Source organism: Mastomys coucha, unplaced genomic scaffold (assembly GCF_008632895.1).
Source record: "Mastomys coucha isolate ucsf_1 unplaced genomic scaffold, UCSF_Mcou_1 pScaffold15, whole genome shotgun sequence".
Classification (NCBI taxonomy): Eukaryota; Metazoa; Chordata; class Mammalia; order Rodentia; family Muridae; genus Mastomys; species Mastomys coucha.
Window position 1 is genome coordinate 4,625,976 of NW_022196897.1, and position 18,023 is coordinate 4,643,998.

Here is an 18,023-nt window from a genome sequence, read left to right on the forward strand (position 1 = left end):
CCAGCCTAATTATAGCTATCTCCTGAGAGGCTCTGACAGTACCTGACTAACACAGATGTAGAGGCTCTATAACACTTTGAATTGGCCATTCTTAAAAGAAAATAGATTTTACAATGTCTGGGTCTCAAGGAAGAAGCTCAAAGGATCCCTTCCCTATATGGCTGATTCTCTGTCATCAGACATGTGAGTTCACTATGGGACCAAATCAATGCCCAGGTTTCCAGTCTCCTCAGCCCATTGAGTAGATGTTCCGTACGGCAGCACCAACACTAAGGACTTTTCTATGAGATCAAATGCTTACTTTTCCACTTAAAACCATAGTTAACTATTATCTTCCTCTAAACAGATAGTGGGACAGCTGCAGAAGACACAGGAAGACAACTCCAGTAAACAACAAGGAATGGAATTTCCCTATATATTTAGGACTTCTATAATAAACCAAGACAGGAGGGATGGTAATTCAGTAATCACAACACAGAGTTATTATTATTATTGCTGTTATTATTACCTTTACCCAGATTTTAAGCAATTCAGTACAATTATAAAGATCTTAAATTCTTGAAGGAGACATTAGGTACAAGTTTAAAGATCCAAAGATATTATATGACTTAGCCACTATAGTGTAGTCTCAGACTGACATTGCCTATGTTTTTGTGAAGGTCTTATAAAGGACAGCAGATTTTTGGCAAAGTTTTTTCACTCTCCTTTGTTGTTTTTTTTTTTTTTTTTTTTTTTTTTTTTTTTTTTTTTTTTTAAGTTATAAGACAGAGGCATCAAAGGAACTGTGAAAAAAAAACAGAAAAAAAATTAAAAATAAAATAAATTTCTTCCATACTAAACACAGACTGATTTGGTTCATGCATATCCTATGAATACTGGAAGTGATAGCATAAGGTTTTTTTGTCATTTCATTCATGAAGTAAAATTTTTATGGTGTGGATATTTTTGTGGTATTCTGTCAATGCTACAAATATATTTCAAACATTCAGATTTTCAGTTTATAATATTTAACTTGTATGTATTCTAATACATTACTATGAGAAATGCCATTTCTTTTATATAAGATTTTTAAGTTTTGTATGAATGAACAATATATTGGATCTTTTTTATTCATCATTACTAATAAGATATAGGAATGTGGTGAGCAATTTGATAAGCAAATGATATATGACATAGGACCTCAAGGGATTCCAAATCATCATTAAGTCTTTCTGTATTCGTTTCTAAAATGAGTAATAATAAATCAAGGGAAATAATCTTTAAGGATATGTAAAAAAATTTTCTGAAAATAATCAAAGGAGATCCCTGAGCGAGCAACTGGCTCAGCGTGTGCACAGCCCAGATTCATTCCCGGGCACTAGGAAATAAAAACAAAATAATAGCTTCCGAAAAGATGACCTCATATGTAGCAAATGCACAGCTTGGCCTTCACATGGGTCCCTCAACAACTGGAGCAGGGGCTGTCCCTGGCTGGAGATCCTGTTCCCTGAACTAGGGTACCTTGCTTGGCCTCAGTAGAAGAGTTCTGCAGTGACTTGATATGCCAGCCAGCATGGGTTCAGAGCAGAAGAGGAGGGGGAAATGTGATGTGCTTTGTGAGGCAGGGACTGGGAGTGGGGGCTGTGATCAAAATGTAAAGTAAAGAAACAAATTAACTAATGGATAAAAGAGTAAAGTGAAAGTGAAATCATGTCCACAGACACTGGCTGAGGTATATTTAAACTACTGAACTTTAAGAAGTAATTTCAACCATGAGTAAAATTATCTTTGTGAGTAGATAGATTTCATGTTCATCTCAGCTGCTTTTTCCTATTTGCTAGTTTGTAGATAATGCAAATGAATACCTAGTATAAGGTAAAGCGATGCTTAGGAGAGTGTACTAGTATGCAACTTACCCGAGGGCCATTCTCAGTATGCTTGTCACCTGTACATCTTAAGGTACAGGAGTTATTTTCTGGGATGGCCCTTGTCAGCAGGACCCAGGGCCATTACACTCTTTTCCCTTTTACAAAAATAAAAATGAAGGAAAGAATTAACAATGCTGTTTGCCTGGGGAAGCCATGGCTTTAGAGAAGCCCAGTCCTGAAGCTATGGCAAACTATAAATAGTAAGCCATAAGGCATATAGTTTTTCCCTTAAAATATTGAGTAGCCACGAGTTACAGTACGCACCTCTAGAAAGACACTGAGTGTGTGCCGGTCAAAGGTGATCTTCAGGCCCCTGCAGCTGCTGTTCCCTGTGGTGGTTTTAATGTCTTCTATGGGGTAGCAAGGGTCATCGAGCATCACTTACCCCATGAGCTTTAATCAGCTAATAAACGTCAGACTTTCTGACTGCATGGTATTATGGTGCCAGGGTGTAATATTATTAATAATCAGAATATAATTACCTCAACTGGCATTTTTCCAGAACATAAAACTAATACTCTTTCCTGCTTGATGTGAAATACTTCCCTCACCGCCATTAATCATTGATGTTGGCATGTCATTAGCAAATCTAACAAGAGCACGATACCAAGTGTCGCTATATGAACACTGATATTTAACCTCTTTTGCATTAAAAGTCTTTACATAGGAATAAAATTCCCTCAATATTTATTGCCTTATTTATGCCAAAATTGCAGGCGCTTTGATAAATGGAATAATCACTTCTAATGTCACTGTGGCTATGAAATGCATTTTAGTGTCTTTGCTGGCTATAGCTTAATAATTCATTTCAGTGCATCTATTTCAAAATCACAGTGGGTTAATTTGATAGACAGAACACTGGAAATAAAGGCTCCTCTTGTCAATACAAATAACCTGTGTTTTAGAATTAGTGTCTACTAGTCAATATTAACTTCATAGGCTTAGGTTGGCTCACCACCTTTGGTGATAGGTCGCATTTTTAAGATTTGACAACTTCAATGTTCAGAACTAAAAGTTATAAATAGATGTGTTTAGTTTAATAAATGATTTCTCAAGTCTGAGTGATATTTCCTCTATCTTATTTGCTAGTAAATCTAACAGATAATTTAAACCAACTCATAGGAATGGTTAGAGAATTTTTTTTGCCATACTTTTTTAGTGAATTAATGAAAAAAGAAGTGATATTGGTACTAACTTGTAGAAAAGAGATTTATACCTCAGGGTTACATGTGGAAGTTCACACCTTTAATTCTAGCACTTGGAAGACAAAGGTAGCCATTTCACAAGTCCCAGGCCAGCTATGTGTGCTACATAGAAGATTCTGCTCACAAAAAACGTGGAGGCTTTGTTTTGTTTCCATTTTTTATGAATTTTAAGGGGCTGGAGAGATGGCTTTTCATAAGAGAACTTATTGTTGTTATAGAGGACCCAGGTTTGACTCCCAGAAACCATGTCAGGTAGCTCACACCCTCCTATAACTCCACTTTCAGGGCATCAGATGGACTCTTCTGGCCTCTGGAGTCACCTGCATTTATATGGTGCAGATAAGCTCATGTAGTTACATACATATAGTCAGAAATAAGTAAATAAATATTAAAATCATAGTTTATCTCATTTGTGGCACATTTCAGACATAAATTATTATAAAGCACTTATTAAACCTTGCCTTTCAAAAACTTACAATTGTCAAGGAGGAGAGATAGCCAATAGGCTACTATCTGATAGACGTCAGTAGAACCAAAATGGAGACTTAAGGCTCAGGAACCTTACAGAGGATGATAAATCAATTCCAGTGGGGTTTATTGTAGTAGGTCACTTGATGTGATGCATTAAGAAGTCAACCTAGAATAGTAAGACAATATCCTAACTTATGTGTAACAGGCTGGGCTTGAACTTCGGATTCTCTTGCCTTCACCTCCCTGAAGCTAAGATTAGAGGAATGGACTCTCTGTGCTTGATGTGCATGATGCTGGGAATTGAAACTTTCACTTTGGCAAGCATTCTACAGACGGATCCTGGTAAACATGTACCACTGATTAACTGCTCACTGCGATGCTCATTGTTTCTGTATTTCCTGTTTTAGAGACGCCCAAGCAGATGGCCAGCAATGAAGTTTCGAAGAGGATCAGGACATCCTGCCTATGCAGAAGTTGAACCAGTTGGAGAGAAAGAAGGTTTTATTGTATCAGAGCAGTGCTAAAATTTTAGGACAGAGCAGCACCAGTACTGGCTTACAGGTGTTAAAACTAAAACTTTGCTTATGCATTTAAGACAAACAGACATACACCCACAACCACATACAAAGGAGCACTAAACTGCTGTAGACAGAAGGGCGACGAGATTTCTGGACAAGCCCAGCCCAGGAACATTGAAAGGAAAACTCAAACTTGTACAAGACACCATGTACACTGAATAAAGAATTCCCTAGTGGAATGGCTTCCATGGTTCACAAGGAACATCTCCTGTGGACTTGCCAGGAGTGTGACAAGATGACGATGCTTTTGGCTTAGGTGCAGGGTTGCAAAGTGATCAAGGAAAAAATATGATAATAAATAAAGCTTTAGTTCACAAGGGATCTACACCTTTGGTTCAAATGTTCTTCTCTGACGTCTCAAAGATAATCATGTTCCAAAGCCTGAACGCTTTCACTGGAAAGAGCAATGGTGAATGTTTCAAGATTGCAGGGAACAATAGCTCACACAAGAGCAAAAACAAACATGAATAGAGGGTTTTCTATCTTTTCCAAACAGACTATATGCAGATGGATTTTATGTTTTGCTCTAGATGCCGTTGTCCAAATAAGTTCATTACTTTGCGGGATGAATATTTCATCTGTTCAGAAGTTCAGACTATGCTTGCCTCCTCCTTGGTAATGAATACCTTTTTTGTGAGCTGTGACACAATTCCCTAATGTTAACCTGAGGACCAGAGATGAGGGAGTAGCCAGTGAGGTTTTCCATTCTCTCGCTGTAGAAAAGAATGAAATTTGCTTTCTGAGGTGCTGCTTCCTCTCCCACTTGGAGTCCTATGAAGCCTCATTTGCTCTTGGCTCATGAAAATGGACAGAATTAAAAGGAATATTCATGAGATCATTTTTTTGGGACAAATATCTTAAGGGATTTTTTTTTTTTGTGAAGTTCACCATTTCTGTATGAAAATCTCATTTCATTGTCAGTCCCTGTGTAAGATGCCATTCAAGTCAACATATCCCTGGTGATAGGAAAAAAAAAATGAAATGAAATAACCCTGCTGAATCACACAATAATTTTCTTTAAAGCACATAGTAGTTACATAAATATATATATAAATATATTTTTGTTTATAACTAACACAAGGCAGGCTCTTGTGGCTCTAAAGAGTGTATTTTGTCATCAAGACAAAACAAATGCAAGATGCATCACTGGTTCCTTCCATAACATTGTAATATAATCCTCAATATTTTTGTTATTTCCATAAATGGTTCATTTAGCTGCAGCATGTATCAGTTTGCCTCTTCTTGCATCCCCTGTACCATTTATGCCAACTCTTCCCTCCTTGATTCATAGAAGCAGTTGTAAATGTCCCTTGAGTCATTTTCATTTGAACTGATTGTAATCCAAATTTTTGAGGGAAATTCCCAAGAGTAAAGTAAGGAAGGGCACCAGTCAAGGAGGAAAGAGTTAATGTAAACCATACCCTAAACATGAGTTCAGGTACATTTCTACAAATGGCATGCCCTATAAAACTTGCACATTCTGTGCCAAGGAAAATTCTAGTTCTTACAAGGTACAGCGTTCAGCATTTGCAGATTCAGGTCTCACAAAGCAAATATCCTTACCAGTAGCACCTTACTGACAGGTTACAATCTGCGTACAATGTCTACACTGGACAGCTGACTGTCACGCTATCATCTGCCATAAGCAAGGTGTCTTTTCTGTCACATGTATCCTGCTTTATACTTTATACTTGCAAATACTTCAAGTATGTGACAATGGTAACTTTTCCCTAACCTTAGTTTAAAATGTCAGAAAAGAAAGGTAGAAGAGGAACATGGTTGCAGGACGTGATGACAATCTGTACCCCAGCTATGCTTGTGTTATATGTAATATCTCAGCTTATTCTTGTCAGTAGAATTTTGGTGAGAAAGCAATAACCAAATGACTTGCCAATGTAATTGGTGCAACTGGTATTCTACAGACACATATGGTACACAGAGACAACTTCATTTTAGGGTGAGATAAGGATGCTTTCACACACTGTGGTAATAACTATGGATTCTAACAGCAATGGACTGGCAGCTGCCTTGATATCTTTCCATATACTTTTTACTCCTTGCATATTTCCTTCAAGTAGTAATGTTAGCCTTATATCCTTCAAAGCCCATTTTCCAGTTTAGACATAAAATAATCAATAGTTCTGTTAAATGAATGCACAAGACCCTCTAAATTATTCAGTATACCAAAGCACCAAGTAACAGGAGAAAAATAATTAGAAGCAAAAAGGATGCTAAGTTCTGCTTTACATGAATCCATAAGGAATGAGAGGAAATATTGGGAGAATCTTGTCTTGCTAGGAAATTCTAGTTCTGTTTTTGCTTCTGGATTGTTCTTGATTCCTATTTTCTTCAAAGGAAGGGCATAGAGGATTTCCAAAAACTTCAAAAAGGAGTCCAGTGGCATGGATTTCATCTGAATTATGCATTACAAAGAGTAGACACAAGCACCTTAGTCAACATTCTGTGAGAATGAAGAAAGATTAGCACTGGCATTTTTATGAGAAAAACAACAATGGACTGCATACAACCTTAGAGGAAATTAGAGAAATGGTATTACAAAGGAACTACATATGTCATCTTAATTATTTGTAAGAGTGGTAATCAGTGATCAGAGTTACAAATCAACTAACAAGATGTTACAGACCACTTATTGGCATGTTTGTGAATGGTTGAGACCTTATGGGACATTAATAATTAGAAAGAGAATCATTAAAGGTGAAGGACAACTGAGCAGGAAAGTTATTACAATAAGGCTGTTAGAGTATTTAGTAGACTTTCAAATATATGATCAAGAGTGGTGCTGTCTATTATATATACTGGTCAGATATGGGTAATAATCTTTAAATTAAATAAATTTTCATTTGGTTGACTGGGCACATTTTTGAATGACCCATAGCCACACATGGCTCATGGCTACCATTGTAGGCTATACACAACACTTATATCATTGCAGAAAGTTTTACTAAAACATACTATAGTGTTTCAATTGAACTATTTGCTTTTGAAGGAAATTGTGGAAGCAAAGAAGGAAGGAAGAAAGAAAGGAAGGAAGGAAGGACATTTAAGAGCTCTTAGGTGTATACAAACAATCATTTTCTTGTAATCTTGTAAGAGATACCTCATAAAGAAATGACGAGTATACCAGTGGACATGGCTTTGTATCTTCATAGTGTATCTTTGGAAAGACCACTTCAACTTCCATGAGTCTCAATTTTCACATTGGAAAAAAAGTTTAATATATTTTCCTGTCTTTTTGCAAGATTATTTTACAGACTGATTAATGCAAATGTAAAGACTTTTAAAACCTTACAGAGAAGTGATCCATAAAGCACATCTGTAGGGCAAGCACAAAATTGCACACAAGAGAAGAATAGTCCATCAATCCAAAAGACAACTCAAGACAATCAAAGTAATATATTCTTGAGAAAATGTCAAAGCACATAGAAAAACTTCTTGAGTTTCTGTTTGCCCATGATTTTCTTTCCTGCCTCTTTATCTTATTGCCAAACCACCTGTGTCCCCCATTTGCCTGTGCCCTCTCATGTGGAATCACTTTGTGCCTCTGTGTCCCACCATTTGCCTGTACTCTCTCATGTGGAGTCACTTTGTGTCTCTGCGTCCCCCCATTTGCCTGTGCCCTCTCTCTCATATGGAGTCACTTTGTGCCTATTCATTTGCTCTGCTCAGGAATCCCAGCATCTTAGCAGAGTCTCTTTTGAAAGCAAAATAAATGACATTGTAAACATTAGTTAGCTCTTTTTTATTTTATTTCTATTTAAAAAGCAAAGGGCAATGACATAATACTATATAAATACGGGGAAAACTTGCTTTTGATGTAAATTCTACAAATTTATAAAAAAATAAAACTACCTTAAAGTATGCTCATGTCCAGATAATACCATGTGAGAAGGCATCTCATACAACCTGTTTCTTTTACTGATGTGAAAACCAAGACTTATGCAGGTACAATAATTATTATTGGTGTCAAAAATGGGTTTTGAAATTAAACCTCTCAATTGTTTTTTTTCTCCTTTTGATTGCTATGGCTTACATTCTTTTGTAAGTAATTAAGACAACTAAGTGTCTGGAAGTCATAATTCATGAAAAAATTAATTTTGCCTGCTATAAGGATGATCTCTAGATACTGTGTACTATAGTATGAAGCATTGAAATAATAGTCTTCTATGCTATTACTGTCGTAAGAATCCTGTTGTTCTATTTCAAATTCCATCTCTGTTAGGGTCCTTATAGCCCCCTCTCCCACCTCCTCAGCTATGGTCATCAGTTAGCAGTGATACTTATCTTTGCCATCTGAATGTTTTTCTGCCTTTGTTTCATTTCTACTCAATGGTATTTGAAAACTAATACTGTTTATTGAAGAATTTCCACCACCTAATCACCGTTTTTACTTGTTCATGGAAACTATTTGGAAACTTGTTTTCCAAGAAGGTCTTATGGGAAGAGATTGTGAGATCAGGGGTGTTAACTATGATATACTCACATCGTCGTGTTTTTATAAAGCACTTTACATTTTACAGAGTACATTGATTCGTGCTTTTAATTGTTCTTTTATTGAACCACAGAATTAATTTTCCTTTGTGTTGAGCACCTACTATGTGGAAGTTACTCTGCAGATCTTCTGATACAGGAAAACAAATTATATGGTGTTTTGGTGCGTGTGTGTGTGTGTGTGTGTGTGTGTCTGTGTGTGTGTGTGTGTGTGTGTGTGTGTGTATGAGCGTGTATCTATGTGTCTATGTGTGCATAAACTGTTCAGAAGGCTGAAGAGAGGGCTCAGTGGCTAAAAATACTTGCTATTTTTTTTTCAGAAGACCAGTTTGGTCCACAATGTTCACAACCATCTGTAATCCAAGCTCTAGGAGAACTCACATTGTTTTCTGTTCTCCATGAGCATCTGTACTCATATACACATAAAAACACACATATATACATAATTTAAATATTATCAAGTCTAAATAAATAGTTTAGGGGATACATATAACATTATAATACAATAAGATCCTCCAATATAACTTTGCAAATAAGAAAAGCATCATTCCATCAATTGTTAATTCAAAGAACTACTTGCTCTATTTCAAATAAGCTGTTAATTTTATGAATGAGATGAGAAGCCTCAAAGGTCCAGGAAGAATTGTCCATTAACTTAAATGTGTACTGAGCAGACCCAGAATAGAGTTTCTCTTCCCTTGCATGGATTCTGCTGCCATTTTTAAATGGTGAACATCTTTGGTTTTAAACACCAGGGCATCTAAAAAGTGTTTACCCTTTAGGTTCACTGCAGTTGTTCTGTCAAAAGACAGATTTAATTTCCTCAACTCAGCACTGTTGACATGTGAGGTCCGAAGTCTCTGTTGAAGGTTTGGAAAGTGAGTCTCTGCCTTCTAATCCCTAGGTATTTGGCAACCTTCATGCTTTTATTGATTACTCAGAAGCATACAAATCCCTCCAAAGAAAAGGCAGTTATAGACATCACTAGTGTTCCCAGCATGAAAAATGGGAAGAGGATGGCCAAAGCATTCCTTGTAAAATCCCTGTATTGACTGTTAAGTCGATTCTGTCAGGAGTCAGGTCCCAGAACAGTGGTAGACACCTGCAATTCAAACCAAGTGCAGGCGGCTTACAATTCTGTGTTGAGGAGAGAGGTTGTGGGGGAGGATTTAAAGAACTCTCCCTTTCCTTTATTATTTAGTCTTTATCATATGTTTATCTTTATTCACATCAAAGCTTGAAATCACAAACATGAAATAGCACACAGTTCAATCACAACCCAACATAACCTTTATCTAGTACTCCATCTCTTGCTCTAGCAATTATTATGAGGATCTAATTAAGAGGAGACTGGAAAATAGGCTATCTTTGGAAACTTGAAGTTTGGCTGATGGATCATCAGTCATCAGCTCGTCAAGCAATGACACCTGGTATCCATAATCACTGAGGCAACAATCGGTACTCGATACAGAGCCATGACCCTGAAGTCATGCAGTTTGAGTATCTCAGACTTGGATCATTTCCCTTATCTAAAAATTGGAGCCTCAAAATGTGCATGGAAGGTTAAGCTGCTAGCATCTAATTTTAAGTAAGACTGGATGGCCTTTCTATTTTTAATTCCTCAAGGTTTTCCTGTTAGGATCATAAGAATCCTCTCTCCTGTCACCTAATCAACTATGTGCTTAAAGCAATAGTGCTGATGTAGAGAGTGCTGTGCTATTCTATGAAAATAATATTGACCCAAGGCACTGAAAATTTGGAAGTTCAGATTTGAGATGCTTAAGTATGTCACACCAGTGTATATGACTTTAATATGCCTATGTCAGTGTCCCTGAAAGTCAGTAGCTTCTTGTAGATAACTGTCAATATATTCAGTTAGTTCTTGTGTTTATTTTGCATCAGTTGAGAAACTTGGTGAAGCTTCATGAAGATAATCTTTACAAACACTCCAGAAAAACCAAGAACAAATCTGCAATATCTGGTTTTCCTTTACCTTTTGTTGAAGACTAGGTAGAGTTCAGATTTATTCAGTTCATATTAATTAATATGCACAATAGAAAACTTCAGGACAAACATCTGTAGGCCTTGAATACTGATAAAGAACCCTGGAGAATATTCTCACTAGAGAGCATGAAATCAGAAATCTTCAAATTTGGAGAACTGCATAGGTGTGCATAGTTTTATACTTTTACTCTCTCATCAAACTATGTGGTAGTACTTCCCTAGGTTCTGGATCACCTGGTCCACTAAATTCAACTCAAATCTACAGTATCTGCCTAATTGTTTCCAGGCATAACTTTGACAGCATTCAGTACCTACTGCCACTACGATGATTATTGCATAAAAGTCTGATTCACTGAATCAAATCCCTCTAAGAATTTTGTAGAACAGCATCACACTGACTTCTCAATTATTTTGTTTATCCTGAAGCAGTAAATGCTCAAAGAGTATCTGCTAAAACCTTACAGCACATTCTCAACACCAAAAGATTTTGCTAGTTTTTAATCCATGATAAAAGACTGGAAAATGCAAATCACAATCTAGCATTCATCTTTGTCTAATTTCTAAGATTTATTAACATGTGATGGTTATTCAAATATTCTACTAATGGGTTAAAATGAAAAAAATTCCTTGGCAGATATTGATGTATGTATTCATTTTATATTTCAGCTGAAATATCTCAATGATGCTATCTCTCCCGTGGGAGTATGGATTTTTAATAGCAGTCTCTCTTCTCCTTTGCATTATAAAATATGTGTGTCTTAATTAAGGTATCGCTCATTTATCATGCAAGTGTAAGCCTTTGGGGCCCATCAACACAGGCATAGCTGGAAAGCAGTCTACAAGTTTGGTACATGAACTCTGTAGGTAATAATGAGTAAGGAAACATGAGTCCCAGGGATATCAATAAATATCCCTATGTACAATCAAGCAGAATGTTCAATTCTTCAGAGAAGTGTTCAAATAAATAATTCAATGAGGGTCAGCTCAAATTTAGGTCATTCAGACACAAGAATGCAGATTCTGGAAGTGACACCAGTAACTGGTGATAGACTCGAAGTACAGTTGTCATCAATTAGTCAAAACCTCAGCCACCACTCACACATATTTCCTTGACAGTACCAAGCCTAATACCACCAAGTCCCTTGCTCTGGGGACTTGAGTTACTAATAATCAGGTAGTTGCTTTTCCAGTTAACTCTTTTGATTTAAAATCCACAACATACTATTCAATTTCTGTGACTATGAGCCAGCCAACCACACAAAAGCAACAAAAATTACACGAAATATTTTCCCTAGAAATCAATAAGAATGATTTCTTTAATCTATAATCTCCATGATTTATCTGTGAGAAGATTGATATCTCAGGACCTGAATTTGAATGCTACTGCCCTGATGCCATAATGACAATTATGTAAATACCTAATGATAATTGAACAAAGCCACATTCATATTTTCATAGCATAGCAGGAGAAACAAACCCTGACTGCTTCCTATTGGGTCCTCTGAAAACAATACTAAAAGAAATCAGAGCTTCCATCGGAATGAAGTGTTAAAATCTGTTTCAGAGAAACCAACTAAGTGTCTTCAGACAGATATCCTGTGTGTGGTGTAACCCAAGTATTGGAGACCCTGGCTAAGCACTGAGAGAATACTTCATTGACTGGTCAAAACAACTCTTATATTTTCCTGAATTGAGGCATCTTGGCAGGAACTTGGAAAGTCTTTTTTGCATGCCAACTGGGATCATGATAATTTGAAATGCCAGGAATGTACCACTGTTTCTGGTCTTGCTGCCTGTGGTCAATTGAAATGTTGAAGGTCAAAGAGAGAAAAACTTGAGAACTGGGGTTGGGGGTATGCCGTCCACACTTTCTGCCAGTTGTACAATGCAGAGAATATCTGTGATGTGGCTCAAAGTGGATGTAATTGAACTGTGTTGGATTCACAAAGCTCCCTGTCTGCTGCTAAGAATAGCACACCAAGGAAAATCTGACCCCCAAAATCCAATTGCCCCAGAAATTGTGGGTAAGCAGGGCCCATTGCCAGGATGGGTCTTATGATAGCCTTCTGTGGCCAACCAAATATGTATCTTTCAGGTGAAGGTTTGTTTTGCAGAGGATTTTCCAACCTTTTCTTAATGCAAGGCTTGAAAAATGGCATTACAAATTTCTTCCAGTCTCTGGGTGCGATTCCTATTTTTTTCTGCCATGTCCAAGAGGCATTCTGAGACTGTTCCTATTGTGCTATAATAGTTTGCCCAGTGAAGTCACACTGGATGTACATGAGCCTGCAAATGTAGACACAACAGTGTCTAATTCTGCATGGATGGTATCTGAGAGCCAAAGGTGTGTGAGCCCAATTGCAGTCCTTGCTTCAAATTCCATAATCCAAATGCCGCGTAGCACCACAAGCTTCCTGGGTATTTTTAGGTGTAGACAACTTAGCTAGGTGTTAATGTATTTTCTTATGCTTCTTTAGCTTTCTATCTTTTACCTGGAAATCCATATGATTGGAATAATTCTTTAATTTTTAACATATTTCCTTATACCAAGTTTTTCTGCCATTTTTGTTCTGTGAATAACATGAAGGAAGTTCTTTTACAACTAGTAACTGCATAGTAAATCCAGTATACTGACTGGTAGCTGTACAGTATAACTTCTAAGGACTGGAAGCTGGTAGTGACCAAATGTTACCCTTATTCTTGTTATTGATTGCCATTTTCAGAATGAAGTCATGTTCTAATTTTCAGTTGGAGTCAACCAATTTTGAACTTTAGAAGGGAAGAAGGGAGCTATTTGTGAAATGCTGCTGTCATGTTTGGCTGCATATTAAAAACAATAAATGAACATTTTGTTTTAATTTCTTAAATACTGTAGCCCTTGTCATTCAACATATTGCTGTCACCTTTCCTTTATTTTGCCTGTTGTAAAATAAATTGTTTGCAGACAGAGTACAGAACAACCAGCTATTCTATCCTAGACAACCTTTTGCTCTTAAACCTACCCTACCATAGGAATTGGACACCAGGTCAGGCTCACATGAGATGCCTGAGCAGGTAAGTATACTTGCTCCCAAACCTGAAGATCTGAGTTAAGTGTTAGAGTCATATGCTAGAAATAGAGAAGTGATTCCTCTGACCTCCACATGCATACAGTGGCACTTGCTCACTGATATGGTACATACCAAATAACTAAAAACATTTAAAAGGCTGAAGTGTGTGTATGTGTGTGTGTGTCTGTGTGTCTGTGTGTCTGTGTCTGTGTGTGTGTTAAGTCGATTATGTGAATAAGGTAGATTATGCCGTAGCTTACAACTGGGGAAGGATCCCATCTCCTCCTCAGTGTCTGAGAGATTATTGAATTATCCTGACTCAAATAGGTGTTATTTTGGCAGTCACTTTGAATCCTAAAGCTAGAATGTGCCTAAATATACAAAAGCAGCCCTTATCTCTCTTGCTGTCTTGTTTTTTAAGGCTGCTAACTTCCAAAGTGAGTTCCAGAGGCATTCTTTTTTTTATTGGATATTTTCTTTATTTACACTTCAGATGTTATCCCCTTTTCCTGGTTTCATTCCCTCCCACATCCTCCCTTCTCCTGCTTCTATGAGGGTGTTCCTCCACCCACCCACGCACTCCCACCTCCCTGTCCTCCATTCTCCTACACTAGGGCATCTACTGAGCCTTCGTAGGACCAAGGACCTCTCCTTCCACTGATGCATGACAAGGCCACCCTCTGCTACATATGCAGCTGGAGCCATGTGTATTCCTTTGTTGATGACTTAATCCCTGGGAGTTCTGGGAATCTGGTTGGTTGATATTGTTGTTCCCAGAAGGCATTCTTGCTCTTTTAACTTTTTCCTTCTAAACTAGAAATAACTGCCCCTCTTCCTCTTGGGAAAATGTTGGATGTGTGCCTCAGGCAATTTATATGAAATGATAAGTTTTAAATCTCAATATTGTATGACTTCTCCTGGGGAAATCTGAATAGCTGTCAACAAAGTGGTCTAACTTAGTAAACCAACAAGGTTATTTAGTTAAGAACATATGAATATAGAAAAGCAACTAACACATATTAGTTGTTTTTCTGTTGCTGTGATAAAACACTAGCTAAAAGCGATGCAGAGAGGAATTGATTTATTTGGCTGAAACATCCAGGTACTAATCCATATCTGAGAGAATTCAGGGCAGAAACTCAAGGCAGCCAATAGCAGACGCCGTAGAGGAACACTAATTGCTGTCACGCGCCCTCCTTCCCTCTTGCTTCTACAGCTCACTATAACCTGTCTCAGGTGGATGCTGCCCACAGTGGGTTTGACACTCCCTTATCAATGAATAATCAGTATGATTCCTTACAGACATGCCCATAGACCTATCGGATAAAGACAGTTAAGTAGAGACTCTGTCCCCCACCCCCAGGTGATTCTAGATTGTATTAAGTTGACACTGAATGCTCTAAGATGTGGAGATCCTTACAGGAGCATGGGTGACTCGGTTACATCTCTGAAAAGCATATACCTACATAGATGACAGATCAGAAGAGCTGCATCCTTGGAGTCCTCTAGCTCTTCTGGGACTAAAATCTTCTCTCCTTCTCCTGTTACTGCTTATAAATCTTGAGCATGGGTGATATGAAAGATGTAAGCTTCACTTACTTCATGGCACCTAAGAGTTGCTACGTCCTGAACCTTGGAAGTTTTATTAATTTCCTGAATCTTAAGGTGCCTCCCTCCAGGATGCTGTGTTTTAGTTCAGAAGAAACTGCAGCACAGCACCTAACTGTTCTTTCTGTTTCCCAGTGCACTTCTGTTTGGATTGTCCTTTTAACAATATCAACTTAAGCCTAACATATACTTAGGCCTAGCACCATGACCAAGAAGCACATAGGGTACTCTAAACTGGTAGGGAGCCCAAGCTATGCCATTCCCTGAGTAACTAACTACTCTGTACAACTCACTTATGGCCTTTTAAAGACGTGAAACTATTTGAATTATATTGATGAAAGGTTGATATCATGGAGTAATTCAGAACTTCAATTTTAAATGGGTATGACTTGAATTTATGATGACAAAAGAGGAAAATTATTACTGCAAATCAGGTCACATTCCCTGACAACAGGGAAACATTAGGCCAATGCTTTAAAAGTCAAGTAATATGTGCCATTAATTAAATACAGCAGGGGATGAACCTGAGTCATATATGCAAAAGAACAAAGCTACTAAGGACAAAGATGCCTTTTAAATTAGCTGGAGACTTGTTTCTCATAAATCCCAGGTCTACTCGGGGATACCTTATTCCAAACTACATTTTCAGAATTAGAGTCTCCCAACAAGCAGTTTGGAATTTTGCCCCCTAGTCTAACAAAACTTTATTAACCGGCTATTGTGTACTAAGAAACGTACTTGATTGAAAGGAAGAAGGTAAAGAGCAAAGGAAGCCTTTAGCATGTCGAGTGCTCAGTGGTTTTTTGATGTAGAGACTGCCAAGTTCTTGGACACTTGGGCCAATCAGCAAAGCTGTTACCCAAACGGTCCAGGCTCAGGATGACTGTCAGGCTCACTTACAGTGAAGCTGGAATCACATGGTGTTCTTTAACCTCTTCTGCACTCCAAACCCCAGAATATTCATGAGATACAGCAGTGGTAGAGGAGGGGCTAATATCAGTAGGCAGTCTTTGTAGGTGAGAAGCTGAGTCAGTCTTTGTAGGTGAGAAGTCTCAGGCTGGTAAACATCCAAATATGAGTCCAAATATGAGTGCTTATGAACCACAGATTGTAGTAAAAATATTAAAAATCCCACCCTGGAGCTCCCTTCCTACCTTAGACCATTTATGATCCCAGATAAAAGAAACGCATGGACTTTATGTACTTAAATAGCCTTAGGCAGCACAGTAGCTGGGCAGCTGCCTACCCTCCATGCTGCTAGGCTCTACTTTCCATGACCCCAAGTTATCACTTACTGTTTACGGTGTTCCATCTGGGCTGCTCTCTGGGCCACACGTTCTTTTGGCTCTTAGCCTGGGCTGGCTCTCCTCCATCCTGTACATTCCTCTTTCATCGTGGCTCTCCTTCTCCTTCCTCAGACTCGTCATCCTCTCTCTTCAAGCCCAGGAAACCTCACCCCACCTATGTCTCTTCTGCCCAGCTATTGGCTGTTGACATCTTTATTCACCAATCAGAATTAACCTGGGGGGATCCAGGTGCTATGTGCAGACTCCAGGTCTTTGGAGGCCACACTTAGCATTACAATAGACAGAAAAAGACAAATTGTCAACAACTGATGAGTGTGTGCAGACTAGCACACCCTCCTCCTCCTCCTTCTCCTCCTCCTCCTCCTCCTTCTCCTCCTCCTCCTCCTCCTCCTCCTTTTTGTCCTCATCCTCCAGGATGTTTACCAGCCTGAGATTCACCTCAGCTTCTCACCTAGAAAGACTGCCTACTGATATTAGCCCCAGCTGGAGAAGGATAAGAAGAAGAATACTGATATCTGCATTAGCCTTTGTATCAGTGGTTCTCAACCTTCCTAATGTTGCAGCCCTTTAATACAGTTCCTCATGTTGTGGTGACCCCAATGAAAATCAAATCTACTTTCATTGCTACTTTATATCTGTAATTTTACTATTGTTGTGGCTCATAATATCTGATATGTAGGATATCTGATACTCAACTCAAATGTTGAGTACTGCTGCTATATATGTTTGTGTATGTGTCTGGTATAAACAATCTATATATACAGCACACAAAACGTATGGTAAATTAGATGACAGGATAAAATGGAATTGTATTGTATAAAATGGAGTTTTTGGTATATGAAGGGTAATAAATCAGGCAGGTCTGGGCAAATATATATATATATATATATATATATGTATATATATATATATGTACATATACATATGATATATAAAACTATATCAAACTATCAAACTGACTTGTGTCATGAGAGTGGGGTAAAAGAAATACACCATTTGCTAGAAGAGGTGGGTATGAGGGACTATTCATGGGTAAGTGAACTATTTCACATGAAAAAATATTTCACAGGTGGAAAAAGATAATTCTGCAAGGAAAAAGGCAGGTATGTTTATAACACTGATTGAGGGGACTCTAGCCAGCCCAGCATAGCAAACATGGTTGGCTCTGGCAAGCCTTGCCCTTCTCCCTCTGCCTTGCCAAACATCTGTTAGATTACATTCCTAAAGCTAACCACTAAGGTTTGTTCCCTTATTTGGCTACTTCCTCGTCATGACACTATCAAGATCCAACCAGCAAAATACTGAAGTCTAGCAATCATAAACCCTGTTTTGGCTCACCTAACTAATATAACCAGTTAAAATTAAATATCTCATCCTAACATGG

The 18,023-nt window shown here is 37.9% G+C and overlaps 1 protein-coding gene across 2 annotated transcripts in view; it reads left to right on the forward strand.

The window, feature by feature from the left end:
* Positions 1–7,376, forward strand: part of Plxdc2 (plexin domain containing 2) — a 390,910-nt gene extending 383,534 nt beyond the window's left edge. Inside the window, exon 14 of one of the 2 annotated variants that reach the window (XM_031369076.1) lies at positions 3,991–7,376. In XM_031369076.1, the coding sequence (XP_031224936.1) occupies positions 3,991–4,107 (117 nt within the window). In that variant the 3' untranslated portion in view covers positions 4,108–7,376. The remainder of the gene's footprint in view (positions 1–3,990) is intronic. The other variant, XM_031369075.1, reaches the window with a different exon arrangement.
* The last annotated feature ends 10,647 nt before the right edge of the window (positions 7,377–18,023 follow it).